The sequence below is a fragment of the Neurospora hispaniola genome (genome assembly GCF_033458365.1).
Source record: "Neurospora hispaniola strain FGSC 10403 chromosome Unknown B0T23scaffold_2, whole genome shotgun sequence".
Lineage (NCBI taxonomy): Eukaryota > Fungi > Ascomycota > Sordariomycetes > Sordariales > Sordariaceae > Neurospora > Neurospora hispaniola.
In genome coordinates, this window is record NW_026944407.1 from 4317611 (window position 1) to 4335526 (window position 17916).

Sequence of the window (17916 nt, forward strand, 5' to 3'; positions counted from 1 at the left end):
ATGCTGATTTAGGTATCTGGGCTTTGCCTGTAAGCTAAACGAAGGAAGCAAGAGGATAGGTACTGAGTTTTTCTGAAAAGGGAGGATTTTGTAGAGTACATAGTACAGTTCAACATGAAGCGATCTAGAATATCATGATGTTGCTGCCTAGGGCCCCTGTAACTCACCCGCTGGACTTGAACTTTTCAAATCCAGCGCTATTGCCTAGGTATTGAGGGTCGCGCACTGACCACCTCCCCCCGGGCTTCCCTTCCCATCGTGTGGGTTGCTGCATCGCCGCTCCTCTTCCAAGCAGAACACCAAATAACCATCTAATGAAACAGGGAAGAAAGCTGTTGGCCAAACGAAACTCCCATCATCAGGTAATTCCATGAATCGCAATTCGAACCAAACTGAAGTACTTGACAATTACAAGGTGGAACCTCGGACAAAAGGAGCTTTTTGAGATCGATCTCTCATCGCAATTCATAACTTCACTCTGGCCCTTTTGGTTGTCCTCGAGGGGTGGGTCCTGGGCTGAGTGGGCAACCTCCTGAGAGTTGACGTGTGCAGCTAGCTGAGGCAGCAGAGAGCTTCAACGGATGTCCTTGAGTTTGGGCAATCTTTCGATATTTTCGCCGCGTCATCCATTAGAATTATCGCCAAGTGAAAATGGCAGATCTCCTTTACGAGCTTTTGTCCCCTCCCTCAGGGGACCCATCATCCAGGCCAGCGCCCGATCCAAGCTCACTCGAGTATCTCACCAGTCTCTCATCACAACCTCTCACAGCATTGGAGACAACCGAGCCACAAGCCCTCGCCCAGACTTCACATGGTCTCCTTCTATCCATTCAGGCTCTTTCAAAGAAGTCCCACAAGCAAGTCATCGAATCAGCAACCCACCACTCCACCCTCCGCACCAGCCTACCTGCCCTCGCAGCCAGCACCGCCGACCTGCGACATTCCATCCCCAAGCTCGATCACGAAGCCGTCCGCTTCTCGACAAACTACAGCAAGTCCAGCGAGAGCGATGTCCTCCTCCGGCGCAAAAAGGCCCTCTTGCTCTCTCGGAATGTCGAGCGGCTTGTCGACGTGCTGGAGCTGCCCAATCTTCTCTCAACAGCCATCTCCACTGCCCCAGTCAACTACTCCTCTGCCCTTGACCTGAACGGCCACATTCGCCGTCTGCACTCGCTGTACCCGGACTCACCTCTCGTCACCTCCATCGCCGCCCAGGCAGATGAGGCCATGCGCACTATGGCCGCCAACCTCATCCAAAGTCTAAAATCCCCAGGTCTCAAACTAGCTGCTTCTCTACGCACGATTAGCTGGCTTCGGCGCGTTCTTCCTGACCTGGAGGCTGCCGGCACAAGCAAGGGTCACGACTCTCAAGAACGGGTGCTGGGGGCCCTCTTCTTGGTCTGCCGACTAGCGACGCTGGTGAACATGCTCGACGCCTTGGAACCACTACGTGACTTGGCCGACCAGGAAAAGGCGAGGCAAAAGGCGATTGGAAGCGGGAATGCCTGGTCGGGCGGGCAGCAAACGGAGCGGTACCTCAAGCGGTACATTGAGATCTTCCGTGAGCAGAGCTTCGCGATTGTGAGTATGTTTAGGAGCATATTCCCCCCTGCTGCCCCAAAGGGGAATGGAAATGAGGGTTCGGATGATCCGTTGAAGCAACAAGATGCGCTGGAACCCATGCCGGCTGCATTGGCGACGTTTCCGCTACATTTGGTGGATATGCTGTTGGAAACACTGAGGCTGTATTTGCCCACAGTGAAGGATCAGGCCTCAAGGGATAGTCTGCTGACGCAGGTCCTTTACTGTGCTGGAAGCTTGGGAAGGCTGGGAGGCGACTTTGGGCTGTTCTTGGCCAGCCTGGATCTTGGACCGGAAGCGGAGGAGGAGTGGGTGGAGGTTGTAAAGAGGCATAGGGCTTTGGCTGGAAGGCTGGAGTCGATTGTGGGGGATCAGAAGAAATGAGAAAACCGCCTGGATGAACACCCAATCTACCAATATCCAATCAAACTAGAGCTTCTCGACCCGAGACTTACACAATACAACTAATCAGGATTTGGTGTTCAGGACCCCCCAACTAACAACGGAATGTCCGACGGGGATAGGTATATCGACACATGAGGGACCATAAATTTGCAGACATTCCTGGTCCTACCACTTATATTCTCACTAGGGGCCCTTTGTTTACCTTGTGTTCGAACAGTATATCTCTCCAAAGATTGGCCCTCTTCAAAAGAGGTTGAAAGTGGGCCTACCTTAACTTGAGGCCGCTTCCGGGGCCCCGGCCTGTTCGGTCTTTGGTGGAGCCAGTTAGCGGCCCCGCAGCGGCAGGGTGGAGAGAGACCGTTCCCGAACGGCGGGGCAGTCCCGAAAAAAAATAATCGGCGACTCCCATGCCGTCATACTTGGAATTCTTTGTCCCTGCCGTTCCGGCAACAGCATCCTTCCCGGTAGCTTCTTCCCTCCACATCCACGGCAAATCTCAACACACGAAACGGAAGCGCAGTCACGATGTTCACTTGTCTCTAGTTCAGATTTTTGTTCTCCTTCCTCTTTTTCTCCCCAGCGGAAACGTCTTACGGCCATGGTCGGTTTGCGCCACACTTAAACTGAACCCTCTCTTTCCGTCGTCATCTTCTCGCCCACCGAGCAAAGGGGAGCATCAAGCTCGTCAGCCAACCGTTGCGCAACCATGTCCGATGGTTCCCGTAAATCGGGCACAAAGTCCAGTATGTTTCCAGTCCGAATCTTCCATCACAATCGTTGTGACCTTTGAAACCTCCTCGCTAACTTCAATCCCCTCCCAACCAAACAGCCTTCCACTTCGTAGCCGGTCTCGGCTCCGGCGTCCTCTCCGCCATCCTTCTCCAACCCATCGACCTCCTCAAGACCCGCGTCCAGCAATCCGGCAAACACTCCCTCCGCGCCGCCCTCGCCGAGCTCCGCTCCTCCCAACAAGGCCTCCTCCCCTCTCTCTGGCGCGGCACCCTCCCGTCAGCTCTGCGCACCGGCTTCGGCTCCGCCATCTACTTCACGACCCTCAACACCATCCGCGAAAATGCCGCGCGCCATCTGCCCTCGCTCGCAGCGGCCGCGCCCACCATAGCCGCCGCATCCGGCATTGTCGCCCCCAACGCAAACCAGACATCCTCCTCCCTCCCTAAGCTCTCCAACACAGGCAACCTCCTCGCGGGCGCCGTCGCCCGCTCCTTTGCCGGCTTCATCCTCATGCCGCTCACCGTCCTCAAGGTCCGGTACGAAAGCAGCTTCTACAAGTACACCTCTTTAGCCGGCGCGGCGCGGGATATCGCGCGAACCGAGGGAGCGCGCGGCTTCTTTGCTGGGTTCGGCGCAACCGCCATTCGCGATGCGCCGTACGCGGGACTGTATGTCTTGTTCTACGAAAAATCCAAACAACATCTCAGCAATCTTTTCCCGCAGCCACCACAACTATCCACCACCCTCGAGGCAGCGGGACAAGACGGAGGACGCATGAGCCAATCCCGCGCCGCCTCGATCAACTTTGCCTCGGGTGTCTTCTCGGCAATCATCTGCTCGATTATTTCGAACCCGTTTGATGCGGTCAAGACGAGGATCCAGCTGCAGCCGAAAAAGTACCGAAATATGGTGCAGGCTTCGAGAAAGATGTTGGCCGAGGAAGGGGTGAGGAGCATGATGGATGGACTGGCGCTCAGGATGAGCAGAAAGGCGATGAGCTCGGCGTTGGCGTGGACGGTTTATGAGGAGCTGATTAGACGGGCGGAGGGGGCGTGGACGAAGAGGGGGCCGGAGGAGGTTCAGCTGTAAGTTGAAGGGGAAAGTTGGAAGGGTGTTGGTCACTTTGGTACATTGGAAGATCGATGGGGCAGAAAGAAAGACCTGAAGGGAAAGTCAAGGGCCAATTATGGCTACAGGAAGGGAAGGTCATGGAATGACGTTCATGGTCGAACAGGGAAAAGGGGAAAAAAAGATACTGCAGGCGGTAGGTATGGGTACGGATTTTGGTTATTCATCATGGAACGGTGTTTTTGTAGTTATTGGGGTTTGTACCACCATTATAGATATCCCTCTGCTCAGCGATTAACGACATGTACAATTAGCGATCAAAGACTTTGTAAGATAGGTACGAGACACAGCCAGCGGCTTTGTCTTGGTATGGATTGATGATGGGTAGGTATCATATCGTGGATGGGTTAAGGGTCAATTAACATTGGCATTGGAATGTCTCGAAATTCTGTTTGGAAAAGACGTTGGAAAGGTGACCAAGTCAAATCACAGCCCACAGCTGGAGTCGAAGTAGTGAATCAAGACATGGGTTTCTTTGTTATCATAATACCTTTATACCTTCCATCATCGGAAAACGTAATAAAGTCAATGCCTTGGGTTTTTTCTGTGTGTTTCTGGTGCTCATCCAATCGTTCTAGGAGTAGGAGGGTATTGAGAAGAAACTGAAACCCAACAATAAGTGATTTGATGATGGATATCTTTGTTACTACCCAACCTCAGCCATCAACCAAAAAATCAGAAAAAGGTAAGCAATGCAATCATTTCGTGATATCCAAGAGCAAAAAGAAAACACATCCATCTCTCATCCCAACCAAAAGTCATAACACGTCATCCCTCATTATCCCTTTATCCCCTTATCCCTCCTCTCATGAAGGCCGTCCACCAGCCAAATACATCAACAAACTAGGGCTCTTGCTGCGATGTCTGGTGCTGCTCTTCTTGCGCACAAATTCAAACTGGTCGTCGTCAAGATGACTACTGCTGTGTCTATGGTGGCTGCTCCTCGAATGGCTGTGGCTGTGATGGCGCGAGTGCGAGCGTTCGCGGTGCTTGTCTCTCTTGTCTTTGATGACCAGAGTTTCGGATACCTCCTTGGTCACGACGGTGCGGATCTGGCGCGTGTGGTCCCAGAGTTGTTGCTGCTCCCATTCCGGCACCCAGCGCTTGATTAGGACGTAGCCTGGTTCCTGTTTTTGGGGGGATGGGGCGTTAGTGATTTGGAAATGGGGAAATGGGATACTAGGAAGAAGAAGAAGAAAAAAGAAAAAAAAAGGGGGGGGGGGGGGGGGGGGGGGGGAGGGGCAATACGTACAGCATCGTATTCGAAATCAATCTTGAAGTGGTAAAGGGTTTCGACATCGAGATGGCGCAGAGACATGCGAGTGTAGGTAGGACGAGCAATCTGTCCTTGCTTCTTAGCCTCCTTCTCGCTGTCGCTGTCACTATCGCTGCCCTTCTTTTCCTTCTTGATTTTCTCCTTCTTGAGGATGGCCGCGATAGCCTTCTCGTCCAGACCGGAGTTGATCAGATCCTCCTGCAGGCGGCGCTGGTACTCCCTCTCCATCCTGTCCTTCTCCTCCTGCTCCTTGGCCAGCCGCTCGGCCTCCTTGGCCTTCCAGCGGGCCACGGCCGCCTCCTCCTCTTCCTGCTTGCGCTTCCGTTCTTCTTCCGCCTTCCTCTCTTCCTCCAGCCGCTTGAGCTCGTACTCGCGACGCAGGCGCTCCTCCTCCTCCTTCTTTTCCTTCTCCCTGCGCATGCGATCGAGCTCCTCCTTGGCCTTGCGCAGCTCCAGCTCTTCCTCGAGCTTCTTCTGCTTGCGCTCCTCTTCCTCCTCGCGCTCCAGCCGCTCGAGCCTCTCCTTGGCGCGAATGAGTTTTTCTTCTTCCTCGCGAGCCGCTGCACGGCGCCGCTCCTCCTCCTGCCGCCGGATCATGTCCAGGTGGAACTTGGCTTCGTGCAGCTGGTGCTGCTTCTCGTACTCCATCTCGCGACGGTGTTCTTCTTCTTCGCGGCGGCGCTCCTCCTCGCGCCGCTTGATCATGTCAAGCTCGTACTTGGCCTGCGCGAGTTGCTGCTGCTTCTCGTACGCGGCCTCCTTCTTCCGCTCCTCCTCCAGGTGGCGGGCCTCTTCCTCTTTGCGCTTGACGAGGTCCAGCTGGAACTTGGAGACGGCCAGCTCGTCGTGCTCCTTGTACTTGTCGCGCTCCCGAGACTCTTCCTCCTTGCGCCTCATGAGGTCGAGCTGCACCTTGGCTTGGTAGAGCTGATCGTGCTCTTCGTGCTGCTCTTGGAGGCGGCGCTCCTCCTCCTTACGCTTGATGAGGTCCAGCTGAAACTTGGCTTCATGGAGCGATTGCTGTTCCTTCATGTGGCCCAGCTGGCGTTCCTCGTCCTCCTTGTGCCGGATCAGCTCGAGCTGGAGCTTGGTCTGGTGGTAGTCCACATCCTTGTCGTGCTCGGCCTGGAATCGCTTCTCCTCGGCGGCACGCTCGAGGCGCTCAAGCTTGGCCTCGGCATCGCGCAGACGGAGTGACTTTTCCTGGTCGTAAGCGGACCTGCTCCGCTCCTCCTCGAGTCTGATCATGGCCAACTTTTCCCGGGCCTTGACCAGCTCGATCTCCTCTTCGTGGTACTTTTCTTGAGTGAGACTCTGCTTCTTCTGTTCGTTGGCGGACCTCATGGCCGCGAGCTCGGCCTTCATTCTCTCCAGCTCCCATTTGGTATGGGCGTCGTCAAAGTTGCTTTCGCCGCTCGACGACCGGCTACGGGCGCGGCTGTGTGCACCACGGCTGTGAGACTTGCGGCTCCGCTTGCTGAGGCCAGCATGAACATGGTAATCAGGTTCCGAGTCAGACGAATAATCAGAGGAGCTGTGATGGCCGCGGCCGATGATGTTCTGAACCACAACCGGTCCCTTGGTCGCAGGAGAGGGAGGTGCTGGGGCGACCATGCCGGCGGGAGGAGAGGGGCGCTCGCGCGACCCTGCACGCGACCGTGAGCGGCTCTGGTGGGCGTGAGTAGCCACGAGAGTGCGCTCATTGACAACAGAAGGAGCGCGTTGCTCCCAGTAAGGTACTCGGGATGGGCCGCCAAAGTCGGACCGGGATACGGACTGGATGTAGGTAGGGCCACGGTGGGTGCGATCGGGCGAAGGCGACCTGGGAGGAGGACGGACCATGCCGGGAGGCGGCGCCCGATGGACACGGATGTCGATGCCCGTGGACGCCAACGACTCCTCGTCGCTATAGTCGTAATGGTGACGACTAGCAGCGCGGCTCATCTTGTCGACACTTGTTTGGATATGGGTGAATGGGGTTTCGGGGTGAAACGACCGGAGCCAACCGACACTGACTGAGGTGACAGTGAGACAGGACTGGAGGAGGAAAGGCTCACTGTGGGTGGTTTGTCGCAAAAGAGATCAGGCTCGAGAGAGAAAAGCGGCACACGGAGGGGCCCAGAAGGAATATAAAAGCCCGGTTTTACACTACTTGAGGGCGGGGTGTGACGCACCACTTGCTCTGTGGTCTAGCGCAGGGGGGCATGGAAGGTAGCATGGGAGAGCATCAGGAGGGAAGGTCTCAATGGACCCATGAGGCATGGTTGGGCTGGGTCAGCTCGGCCCTGGCCAGACACGTTAACGACACAGTGTGTACGGGTTTTTCCTCAGTCTGGTAGGCAAGCAGGTATTCCCAGACGGACCACACCCTCGGACACAATCAAAACACGACGGGTGATGCGGCATGTGCCACCCAGCCGCCGAACCACGGAGCCGACGAGAAGGCCAGAAGAGACTGGAGGGGCTAGCAACGGTGATCACGCCCTCTCACTCGTTTCTCACGGTGGCCTGGCTGTGGTTGGTCCAAAAGCGGGTGGGTGGTCCGGTAACAACCCTAGCGGTTGCATGTCCCAGGCGCCCATAGGCGGCATGATGAGCCAGTGAATGGACCAGAGATGGGCAAGCGATAGACAAGGTGCTGACAGAAAAAGGTCTCAGAACGTGATCTGGACGGGTCGGTGGTGGAGGTTTGTGGAATGTGGACGGTGAAGATCCCAAGATCCAGAATCCAGATTCTCCATCCCTTCAGTGGGAAAAAAAAAAGCAAAGCCACCTTCCGATGCCGAGTAGAGGACGAACAAGTCGCGCAGAAGGGTCTGAGACGATAGTACCCGCAAAGGAGGGGTTTCACGGGCTGTGGTTGGGTTTAGAGCTGAGCCTCGCCAACGACAATCATCGGCAGCTTGAGGGTCCTATGAGCTGCTGTGACTGGTATCTTCCGCGTCGGGTAAACCAGACATGTTGTGCTTCTGTATACATTCCGTAGTGACGGTCTCACAGTCTGAAAGAGCTCTCTCTGTTGGTGACTGAGCACATAGTCAAACTCAATTGTTTTCTTCCTCGTCGACTTCTCGTTGTGAAAAATGTGCGAACGCTGTTATCAACCCGAAACTCGGGAATGCCGTCGCTGAAAGCCGCCATGCATAGGGCTAAAAGTGAGGGGCTGTACCAGGTGCATGAAGCGTGCAGTAACCGGGTCTTGGCAGCGGATCGAATCTGGCTGCCAGGCTTGTGTCTTTTCAGATGTCTGTTTCCAAGGAACACGGTCCTTCGCTGTCAGCCGGGTGTTACCTCAAGGACCCAAGATATCGAGATCAATGTGCAAAAAAGAATTGAGGCGTCCGTTATGTGGATCCTAGGGGACGGGAACAGTGTGAGGGCATTCCGACTGCCCGAGGAAATGGCTGCCGAGTGGTTTTTGACCGAAAGATGGCCCTACCGGGGCTTCAGTTGCTGTGATGAATCGGGCGTGGTGATTCGTAGCAGCCAATAGACTAATCGATGAAAAATGATTTTGTCCGCATGTGAACACGAAGACTCAAGGCAGGCGCGCCGCCGGTGACACTGAAAGTGCTGTCATGATAGGCAACCGTATGTTGTATCCCCCAACATCGAAATATGTTTGTAACATCGTGACGCACCCAATACCTCAACCCCATCCCATCTCGCTCAATCTTTAGAGCTTCCAGGTTGGGCACCGTGCCCTGCTGCCGAGCTCGGCCGGGACTTGGGCCGCCACTCCTCCATCTGCTGGGATTTAAGCGCCAGCTATAACTACGTACTACATATAACTACCCGGATAGACTCCGCAATGTTTATTAGTGTACACTGTACACAGCCGCGTAGTGTACAACGGCGTACTGTTCGATTGGCAGGCGGGCGGGCGGGCCATCCCCATGCACAGCTAGTGTACATATAGCAACGACACAAACTGGACCTCCAAGCTCAAGAGATATGCTGTTCTCGACCGCTGAATATGATAGACACGGTGCCTTTGGCATCAAGCAAAAATTTCATAGCCCGCCCTACCAATTCCTATTTTCAGGGACATCGATAAAGTTCCCCTGTTGAACCCTTTGAGCGCCAAGTTTATCGGCGCTTCAAGCAACAATCTCCCTTCCTTCTCGCGCTTAAGTTCCTGAACGACACCCAGCTCCTCAGCTCCCCTTCAAGCCTGTCCACCACCCTTGAGCATCTTCTCGATGTGCTCCTGGCTGTTCTTCGCTGTCGTCTCGAGGTAGTGCAACCTCTTGCCCAGGTTCTCCACCTCGGTCTCCATCTCCTTCATCTCGGTGCTCAACCTATCCTTCAATGCCGGGACAGGGACGGAGACGAACCTGTTTGTTTTTTTTGGTGAGTGTGTCGTTAGGAAATCGGTGTGGCCACCCGGGACGTGGTGTCCTGTGGTCGTCGGTTTGTAAAGGTGATGATCAAGAGGTAGTACGTACATCTTCCCAACGCCCTCGTACACGGCAGTGGTCTCGGGCAACGTGGCGAGCTCATTCCGTGTGAGCTGGGCCAGACGCATTTCACGCTGCTTGGATGCCTGCTGGGTGCGGACGAGACCAATTTGTTGCTGAGCCGCGATCGACTGCGCTTCGATCTCACGGACCAGCTATGTCATTGGGGTCGATGTCAGAGCTTCACTGCAAAGCGTCATTGAACTGGTTGATGCCCGGCTCACCTTATGAAGAGCTTCGTTGGAAATGGACATTGTTGCGGTTGCGGTCTGAGAGACTAGGTGAGGAACAAGGGTATAATCGGTGATTTGATCCTCAACTGGGTTGAACTGTTGCTGTCTTGGGTGTTTTGAATCTGAAAGTCCAAAAGGGGGGAAGCTGTTCTGTGGGGGAAACGTTGGCGGCCGCGACCTTCAGTTTGGACAGTGCAGTGGTGATGCCGGCGCTGGAAAGCACAGTGTGTTTATCGGCTATCCGCACATGTCTTTGTCCGATGCACTCAGGGTCCGTTTCAGTTGTCTTTAGTTCTTCCAACACAACAAAGCAACAAGCTTCTTGAAGTTGCAACTGCCATGTTACATTGTATGTATCTCTAAGTATGGGTAACTAAGTACCGATTTATGCTTCTATTGGTTCCTTTATTTCAATCGAGGTGTTTGTTTCCACGATATGCCTCCACAGCCTCTACTGCGAAGACCTTGTATTTGTGGTAGCAGTTGATCCTCAACAAACGGGACAGTTTCGCGATACGACCCATTACACCGATACTCACTCTCTTCATTTAATTTCTTCTTAAAAACTGTGTTGATAGCGACTTGAAGTTATCAGTGTTTCACTGCTTCTCTGCCCTCGGATCGACTTATACTTGAAAAAAAAAAGTGACCGTGATCGGTTCGCCAGGAGCGGCCTACATCCGTGCCTTGTCCCATTATCCTACCAACAAGATGATCATACAATCTTCGCTAATCCTCTTAAATCGATTTTTAGTCTATTATCTAAGGACGCTTGCCCTCTTGCCGGATATTATTAGCTGCTCTTGGTTGCACCCTTGTGAGTCCTGGGAACGACCTGAGGAATAGACCTCCAAGGCCGCCAATCAAGCATGAATTTCTCCTCCTCACCGCCGAGGCAACGAACCAGCCAGATGCGCCAGAGAATCATTTCGTATGCTATGTAGGAGCAAGTGTCAGTCAAAAAGAAACCACAGCGATGAAGCCGCCTTTCGGCTATGGGATGCACTTACCACCTAGGCCAGTCAGGATATGCCACCATCCATGACCTTCAAGTACAATCGACCAGGGGAGTTGCAGCTGGTTCTTTGCGGTGGTGAGATGTCTGCAGAAGATGTTGTCCATGTTCCAGATAAAGAAACCGCCGACAAAGGTGACAATGGCTATTATGTTCCAAGTATTAGTGTAGTCCTCATTGGGAACAAAAGGCCGGGCATCACTTACAAACCAATGCCAACGTCCACATCTCGCGCATAATCCGGCTGCACGCGGTAGGATTTCTCTCCCTAAGCTGCGGCCTCAATTGATACTCCATAACGTAGAAGCCGCGGAAGATGGTGGTTGCTGTGATTAGGGCAAATGCCACCTGATGGAAAACTGGGTTTTTCGCATAAAGATAATAGACCTAAACATCTAGGTCAGCTCCGTTTCCCCCCAAGAAAGATCATGATTCACTTACAGTGATAAAGAGACCAAGCCCAACCATGATCGAGGCAATCAGTAATTGGGTCCTCGGGGATCTCTTGTAGGAGAATGTGGCATAACACATGATAAAGACGGTATAGATCATGGGTAGCTCATCAGCGAGTTGCATCTCATCTGGGATTGTTTGTTAGTATATTTACAATAACACTACGACAGAACAATAGCTCACTTACACTTAAGAGTTGCATGGAACGCCATGGAGCCGAGGCCAACCACCAGGTAGCCAACATAGGCAAGGATAAAAATGGGCGAATGCTTAAACTCAAGGACATTGCGTAACCCCTTGACTCCGAGCCACATAAACATCGAGTTGGTCAATGTGTTGACCAGCTCGGCGCAATAGTATGTGATGTTGTAATCCTATATCAGATTCGTGGTGAGTCTCGCGGGTCAAAGCGGGCTGTAACTGGTGTAATTTAGGTACCTCTTCACACCAGTTCAAGGTTGATGTTTGCTCTCCCCAGAAGCCATCACGGCCTTCCCGATAGGGAATCTGAAGTATCGACATTCTGACTTGTGGCTCAACAAATAGCGTAGCTCTCGCCGCAAATAAGACGCACAGCTAACACCCCGAACCCTGGAATGGCGCCAAGCCCAACCAAAAAGGTGGTCTGGGTGGCTGGAGTGGAAACCGTAGAGTGAACTGAAGCTTGCAGATGGGTATTGTGGCAGTGAAGAATCGTTGCTGTAGTCGAAACAGATCTGCCAGTAAGTGTACCAGATGTCCGTGTTATTCGTCGGTCGTATAAGCCACGTCCCTAGATCTACAAGGCAATGTGTGGTGTAGCACGGAGAGGGCCTCTGATGTCCTGGTATGGCGGATCGCAGCGAAACAGTAAAAAGTTGAAATCTTGGGCAACTAAATGCAAGATGTGATCGATCAAGCAAGAGAAAACCGGCTTGGCTTCGGTGAAATTGAAAACCAAGAAAGGCCGGATATCTCGGAACAGTACGAAAATCGACGAAAACAGAAAGTAGCGCAGAACCATGCACGCCAGGAACGGGTTGTTCTTTCCTCACAACAGGTCAAACATCAAAATTGCAACTGGAACTACTAGTATATGTAGAAATCTGGGGGAAGGATGCTGCCCTGGGACAGGAACAAAAGGTCCGTGAACCTCCAAATAGGAAGCGCCCTACATTCGAGACCATTGATCGAAATCTGAGACCTTTGGTGATCGGGATCCACCAAAAATGTCGACGTTGGGCAGTTCACGCAACTAAACAACCGAGCGTTAAAGTTGATTTCCCAAAGAGGAGTTTAGACGACGAGGATCCAAGCGGGATCAGTGTCCGGCCTGGCGCAACATTGTCACCAAATGCTCGACCAAACTAGAAAAGCAGCAAGGTTTTGCTTGCATGGCAGAGGTACGTAAGCGTAGATGCTGGAAACGATAAATATGCCACTAGACGCCTCGACCCGTACGTGACGGATATATAGGTACCATACCTCTATGCAGCATCTTCGACGACGGTTGAGAGAACAAGCGGCACACACTCTCTGGGTCTTTGGCGAGCCGAAGTGATCATTGTATTTTGATCACCGACTGATATGGCAAAACAAAAACAAAAACATGAGCAGAGAAGACACCGGCAGCATGGTTCCTGTCACATGTGCCTGGCTCGAGCCTGGAAAAGGCGGAACCTGTAGAAGCGGGACCACAAACCCCCGGCAACGGCCCCGCTCGGCCCGGATCCGAGCGGATGGCTCGTGCATGCACAGCCGAACTTGTACTGCCCGTGTACAGCGGGCGAGCAGATACAGCATGCCACAGTGGCTTTAGTGGGGGTGGCACCTGCTACCTTAGGTAGAGGTACTACCGCAAAGGTAGCCCCAGGAATCGAATTGCACCCGGGCCATCAGCTGGAGACTGTCTGTCCACTTGTCACCTTCCCATGATCCCCCGGCCGTCTTCACAATACCTCGGGCCACGAGCTGAAAGTGGATGTTTGTTAACACTTACAAAGCCAAGTCGATGAAGAGGTAATCAGGGACGACTACCTTGAAGAAAGCCGAGGCGCGTTGGGGATGTCAAGAACTCGGCGCATCCTCCGAAGCAGGCAACAATACCCTCGAGATTCTGACGAGGCGGCCGTCGACGGACCTTTGCGGATACACAGACCATCGAGCCTAGCACAACGACAAACGGGTCAAGCGATTCCGGCATCAGTCCTTCACCAATTCAACAATCCCTGACGACGGCCACTGCGACGACGGATCCATGTGACAGCCGGTTAACCACCCGTACCTGACCAACTCCAAACACGATCCCCGGCCTTGACCTGCCATCATTGGATGGCCACACCATCACATGGCAGCACCCGCTAAACAAGCCTCGTCAAGATGGGGCTCCTTCTTATCCCAGGCCGTCGCCGGAGTCGAGGCCAAACTAGACACCATTCTCGCCGATGACTATGATGATGTCGCCCAGCAGAGCAAGGAGTCCAAACCAGCAGCCACTCCTCCGCCAGCACCATCACCGGCAAAGGCCAGCCCGAGTAGGATGCTTCCATTCGAACCCAGTCTTGTACATCCGTCCAGGACATATGGCTGACACTCTTTACTACTTACAGCACCATCGAGAACAGCCTCGACACGTACCAATGATCGTCTACAAGAGCGGTTGGCCAGGGCCGTGGCCGCCAAGGCTGCGGGCAAGAACCTCGATCGAACGTCATCCTCGACACAAGCGAGCCCACGCCAGAGCATGGATGCCCCAAGTCGTGCCTCGACCGAAAGCATCGAAAGACCAAATCTCACAGCTAAGGACAGTCCGAATGCCGTTTCTTCGCCGCGCGCATCCGTAGACACGCCCAGGAAATCGCAGGATACAACACAGGAGCCGCCAGTGGCACCACTGGACTCAGCGGACGGCATCAAGGAGGTGGAAGCACAGTCAATTTCTGAGAAAGCTGAAAGTGGGAGGCCTTCGACGGATCAGCCACGTCCAGAGAACACTGAGGATAAAGCCCCGACGACTGAAAGCAAATTGGAAGCACCGGCGGAGATACTCGCCAAGACTGAACCCAAGAAGAGCGTTGAGGTCACTGAGAAGGCACGTCCAGATGGCCAGGAAACGAAATCGGACGATACGCGACCGCAACACCAGGACGAAATCCACGCCTACGTAGAGCGAATCGATGCTTTGGAGGCCAAGCTCCAGTACCTTGCAAGGGAGGCATCCGCAGCGGCGCGCAAGGAGGTTTTGTCTGCACCCGCTGGCAGTGCTGAAAAGAAGCTTGCGGAGAAGGATCAACAAATAGCCCAGCTGATGGAAGAAGGAAAGAATCTTGCTAGTAACGAACAAAAGCTGCGGACGATCTTGAAGAACTTGCGAAAGAAACAAGCCGAAGATGAAAAAGAGATGGGGAATCTTAAAGCGGCCAAGGAAAAGGCCGACAGGGAAATAGAAAACTTGCGCAAGCGTGCTCGACACTCAGACGAACTCGAAAAGAGCCAGAATGAGCTTCAAAAACGGTTGGACCAGTCACAACGGGAGCTAAACTACTTGCGGCCGGAAGTCAAGTCCAAGGATACTATCATCGCTGAACTACGATCACAAATCCAAAAGGCTACTGAACAGGCAGATGTCATGTCAGCAAAAGCCAACGACAAGGCAAGAGAACAGGATCAGCGGCGGATAGCAGAATTGGAAGAATCCGTGGAAGCTCTCAAGATCGAGAAGAACCTGATGGCCGACCGCGCCAAGGCGCAAGCTGATGAACTCCGAAAAGAGGCTGAGAAAGCAAGCGAAAAGGCAAAGGCTTTAGAGTTAGAGCTAAAGGCCGAAGTCCATATGATGGAAAGTAAGCTGGAAGCTATGCGGACCCGCGCTGAAGAAGCTTCCTCGGGCGTGACGGGAGACTCCCAAGCCAAACTGCTTAGACAGGTGGAAACCCTGCAAAGTCAATACTCGATTGCAAGCGAAAACTGGCAAGGGATCGAGACCACTTTGCGGTCGAGAATAGTTAACCTCGAGAAGGAGCGTGATGAAGCATTGCAGCGGGAGTCTGACATGCGCAGAAAAGCCCGTGAAGCTGTAAGTACATTCCGAAGTCATATGCCTTTGCAAATCAGAACACTGATAATCTCTAGGCCCTTCGAGCGAGACGCAATGAGGAAGAGCTGGAAGAAGCCAAGACCAAGCTTCCCAACCAGGAAGACGTTGAGTCCTACCGCTCACAACTCGACTCTTTCAAGAAGCGCGCGGAAGAAGCCGAAGCCGCCCTAGCAGAGGCACGAGCCGATTTCGAGAAGCATAAGCAGGCATGGGAGGCTGAAAAGGAACTAATCAAAGAGGAAAGGGAAAGGGATCTCCAATCACAAGGAAATCGCCCACGATCCTGGTTGGAAGGTCTTCCCGGCGGCCCATTCCTGAAGAACGAGGGTAGCGGGCCTGGATCACCCCAACTATCAACAGCGCAAAGGACCTACAGCACTGATTTCCTAGGCATCCAAGGCCTTTCCAACAAAGTCCGCAAGGCATCAGCCCCATCAAGTAACGGTGATGCCGCAACGGGAGCAAACATAAGCCGTCGACCCTCCGGCCAACCCGGCCTGATCCGCACATCAGTTACCTCTGGCAGCACCCAACCAGGAAGCAACTCCCTCTTCAGTCCCACTACAGAATCCATGCCTCCAGTCACACCCTTATCCGCGATTCACCCGACATCAGACGCAGGTGGCGCACCCGAAATCCAGCACCCACGCGCTGGGCTCCATCGTTCAGACACGGGCTTCGACAGCGTCGACTCGTCCTCCTCTCCACACAACGTATTGCAGGACATGGTCTCCGTGTCCACCATCGCCGCCGGGCCCTCGGTCCAGCTCGTGGAGCGTATGAGCGCCAAGATCCGTCAGCTTGAGAGCGAGAAGGTGACGGTGCGCGAAGAGCTGGCACGCATCTCCAAGCAGCGGGACGAGGCACGGGCGGAGATTGTGGCGCTCATGGGCGAGATGGAGAATCAGAAGAAGGCGGCTGAGAGGGTGGCTGAGCTGGAGAGGCAGGTGGCGGAGGTGAATGAGCGGTATGAGACGACGCTGGAGCTGTTGGGCGAGAAGAGCGAGGAGGTGGATGAGTTGAAGGCGGATGTGCAGGATTTGAAGGATATGTATAGGGATTTGGTGGAGAGGACTATGAAATGAGGTTGTGAGTGATGAGTGATAGGGGACGGACTGGGTGGTGATTCTTGCATACACAATAAATTATTCAAGATGGTTGATAAAGAAAATGAGCTGATGTATAGGTACGAAGCGTAGTGGAGTCAATGGAAATGTGAATAAGGATGTCTCTAATATTTTGGATCTTGATGTTCATAGATACTTGGTTAAGCTCAAGGTATCACTACTTTGTGTAAACCACTTCCTCGTATTCCTCTTCCTTTTTTTCCGGAGCAAATTAAGTCAACGCTCATTCTCCTCATCGTGTCATATTCGCCAAACGGACCCCCAACCTGCACCTACAAACGAGGTAATCTAAAGCTCAATCCCCTCCTTCTCGGCCTCTTTCTCAATAAATCTCCTCACATCCTTATCCGGCGCCAGATCCAATGCCAAATACCCATCCATATCTTTCTTGTCCGTCTCCGCTCCGGCCTTCAACAACGCAACAGCCGCATGCCCATGTCCCTCGGCCACCGCATGATGCAGCGGCGTATACCCCGCGTTATCGCTGGCATTAATCGGCGACTTGTGTTGCAACAAAAGATTGATCATCGGCACCGACCCAATAGCCGCGGCGCGGTGCAAGGGGTATTGTCCCCGTTTGTCCTTGACCCGGACCGAGGCAGGCTTGGGTTTCATGTCTGGAGACAAAAGCTTACGCGCGAGGTCAATGTTGTTTTTGGAAGCGATGAAGTGTAGGGCGGTTTGCGATTGGTTGTTTGTTTGGTTGATGTCGGCGCCGCGGGCGAGGAGGAGGTCGATTATGGCGTCGGAGTCTTTGACTGAGGCGGAGATCATGAAGGGGGTCCAGCCCATGTCGTCCTGATTGTGTGGTGTAAGTTGTAAGTGCTGGGTGAACAGAGGGAGGGGAAAGAAAAAAAAAAAGCGAGAGTTCCTACCTCAACATCGGGATCAAAACCCTTTTGGTTCACGAGTAGCTCAACGACTTCCTTGCGGTTGTAGGAACAGGCCCAGTGGATGGGGAGACGGCCATCGTCGTCCTTGCGTTGAGCGAGCTTGGGGTTGGCCTGGTTGTGTGTTTAGTCATTTTGCAAGTATACGTATTTGTGAAGTGACATGCCACTCACGTTGAGCAGAGACTCGACGACGGACACTGAGATTGTGAAAATGTTAGCATTCAGTCATTTCGTGGATGGTTCAACGAGTGTCCTCAACTGCTCAGCTTGACGTGTTCTGGAGCTTTCTATGCTCACCTTTACCATCCCTGGCGGCAGCGTGAATCGCAAACTTGTCTTCTGCCATATTGATCAAGCAGATGGATTATTTAGTAAGAGAGGCCTCAAAATCAATCAGAAAGTCGATTTAATCGAGTTCCAAGGATTTGTTTGATTCGGTGATGATGTTGTTGCATGAGTTGAACGTCATGTAAGTGATGCCTTCCCCCGGGAGCTTCCATGAGGTGTGAAGTCCGAAAGAGGCACACCGTGTGAGCTC

At 53.4% G+C, this 17916-nt stretch overlaps 8 protein-coding genes across 8 annotated transcripts; 4 read left to right on the forward strand and 4 right to left on the reverse strand.

Moving 5' to 3' along the window:
• The first annotated feature begins 297 nt into the window (after positions 1-297).
• B0T23DRAFT_94161 (Dor1-like protein) lies at positions 298-2329 on the forward strand. The gene has a single exon (XM_062842017.1). The coding sequence runs from the start codon at positions 652-654 to the stop codon at positions 1963-1965; it is 1314 nt and encodes a 437-aa protein (XP_062696067.1). The 5' UTR covers positions 298-651; the 3' UTR covers positions 1966-2329.
• Positions 2330-4014, forward strand: B0T23DRAFT_94162 (mitochondrial carrier domain-containing protein). The gene is made up of 2 exons (XM_062842018.1): positions 2330-2729; positions 2816-4014. Exons 1-2 carry the CDS (start codon positions 2693-2695, stop codon positions 3805-3807), a joined length of 1029 nt encoding a protein of 342 aa, XP_062696068.1. The 5' UTR covers positions 2330-2692; the 3' UTR covers positions 3808-4014.
• Positions 4015-4163: 149 nt separating this feature from the next.
• Positions 4164-7220, reverse strand: B0T23DRAFT_94121 (uncharacterized protein). The gene is made up of 2 exons (XM_062842015.1): positions 5099-7220; positions 4164-4973 (listed from the first exon to the last, which is right to left on the reverse strand). Exons 1-2 carry the CDS (start codon positions 7064-7066, stop codon positions 4653-4655), a joined length of 2289 nt encoding a protein of 762 aa, XP_062696069.1. The 5' UTR covers positions 7067-7220; the 3' UTR covers positions 4164-4652.
• Positions 7221-7333: 113 nt separating this feature from the next.
• On the forward strand, positions 7334-7726 carry B0T23DRAFT_309990 (uncharacterized protein; the record flags this gene model as incomplete). Its single annotated transcript, XM_062834556.1, has 1 exon — positions 7334-7726. A coding segment is annotated over one exon (393 nt), but the record flags the coding sequence as incomplete, so codon positions are not given.
• A 1480-nt stretch (positions 7727-9206) lies between these two features.
• On the reverse strand, positions 9207-9927 carry B0T23DRAFT_94127 (Prefoldin). Its single transcript, XM_062842016.1, has 3 exons — positions 9807-9927; positions 9571-9737; positions 9207-9459 (listed from the first exon to the last, which is right to left on the reverse strand). The coding sequence occupies exons 1-3, from the start codon at positions 9834-9836 to the stop codon at positions 9291-9293; spliced, it is 366 nt and encodes a 121-aa protein (XP_062696071.1). The 5' UTR covers positions 9837-9927; the 3' UTR covers positions 9207-9290.
• Positions 9928-10325: 398 nt separating this feature from the next.
• B0T23DRAFT_94295 (alkaline phytoceramidase) lies at positions 10326-11933 on the reverse strand. Its single transcript, XM_062842019.1, has 6 exons — positions 11722-11933; positions 11471-11657; positions 11272-11411; positions 11037-11217; positions 10826-10975; positions 10326-10751 (listed from the first exon to the last, which is right to left on the reverse strand). The coding sequence occupies exons 1-6, from the start codon at positions 11803-11805 to the stop codon at positions 10609-10611; spliced, it is 885 nt and encodes a 294-aa protein (XP_062696072.1). The 5' UTR covers positions 11806-11933; the 3' UTR covers positions 10326-10608.
• A 1676-nt stretch (positions 11934-13609) lies between these two features.
• B0T23DRAFT_312714 (TATA element modulatory factor 1 TATA binding-domain-containing protein) lies at positions 13610-16443 on the forward strand (the record flags this gene model as incomplete). Its single annotated transcript, XM_062834701.1, has 3 exons — positions 13610-13796; positions 13872-15337; positions 15394-16443. The coding sequence occupies 3 exons, from the start codon at positions 13610-13612 to the stop codon at positions 16441-16443; spliced, it is 2703 nt and encodes a 900-aa protein (XP_062696073.1).
• Positions 16444-16608: 165 nt separating this feature from the next.
• On the reverse strand, positions 16609-17881 carry B0T23DRAFT_94317 (ankyrin repeat-containing domain protein). The gene is made up of 4 exons (XM_062842020.1): positions 17676-17881; positions 17550-17575; positions 17361-17489; positions 16609-17283 (listed from the first exon to the last, which is right to left on the reverse strand). Exons 1-4 carry the CDS (start codon positions 17722-17724, stop codon positions 16774-16776), a joined length of 714 nt encoding a protein of 237 aa, XP_062696074.1. The 5' UTR covers positions 17725-17881; the 3' UTR covers positions 16609-16773.
• Positions 17882-17916: the final 35 nt, after the last annotated feature.

Bases quoted from the DNA above. Each gene is read 5' to 3' on its own strand.
- B0T23DRAFT_94127 (XM_062842016.1), bottom strand. From the start codon at position 9,836: ATGTCCATTTCCAACGAAGCTCTTCATAAG. The intron at 9,738-9,806 runs GTGAGCCGGGCA...CCAATGACATAG, and splicing joins CCAACGAAGCTCTTCATAAG to CTGGTCCGTGAGATCGAAGC. The intron at 9,460-9,570 runs GTACGTACTACC...AAAAACAAACAG, and splicing joins TACGAGGGCGTTGGGAAGAT to GTTCGTCTCCGTCCCTGTCC.
- B0T23DRAFT_94121 (XM_062842015.1), bottom strand. From the start codon at position 7,066: ATGAGCCGCGCTGCTAGTCGTCACCATTACGACTATAGCGACGAGGAG. The intron at 4,974-5,098 runs GTACGTATTGCC...CCCCAAAAACAG, and splicing joins TTGATTTCGAATACGATGCT to GAACCAGGCTACGTCCTAAT.
- B0T23DRAFT_94162 (XM_062842018.1), top strand. From the start codon at position 2,693: ATGTCCGATGGTTCCCGTAAATCGGGCACAAAGTCCA. The intron at 2,730-2,815 runs GTATGTTTCCAG...CCAACCAAACAG, and splicing joins TAAATCGGGCACAAAGTCCA to CCTTCCACTTCGTAGCCGGT.
- B0T23DRAFT_94317 (XM_062842020.1), bottom strand. From the start codon at position 17,724: ATGGCAGAAGACAAGTTTGCGATTCACGCTGCCGCCAGGGATGGTAAA. The intron at 17,576-17,675 runs GTGAGCATAGAA...TCACAATCTCAG, and splicing joins TGCCGCCAGGGATGGTAAAG to TGTCCGTCGTCGAGTCTCTG. The intron at 17,284-17,360 runs GTAGGAACTCTC...CCACACAATCAG, and splicing joins GTTTTGATCCCGATGTTGAG to GACGACATGGGCTGGACCCC.
- B0T23DRAFT_94161 (XM_062842017.1), top strand. From the start codon at position 652: ATGGCAGATCTCCTTTACGAGCTTTTGTCCCCTCCCTCAGGGGACCCA.
- B0T23DRAFT_94295 (XM_062842019.1), bottom strand. From the start codon at position 11,805: ATGTCGATACTTCAGATTCCCTATCGGGAAGGCCGTGATGGCTTCTGG. The intron at 10,976-11,036 runs GTAAGTGATGCC...GGAACATAATAG, and splicing joins GTGGACGTTGGCATTGGTTT to CCATTGTCACCTTTGTCGGC. The intron at 10,752-10,825 runs GTAAGTGCATCC...GCTCCTACATAG, and splicing joins TATCCTGACTGGCCTAGGTG to CATACGAAATGATTCTCTGG.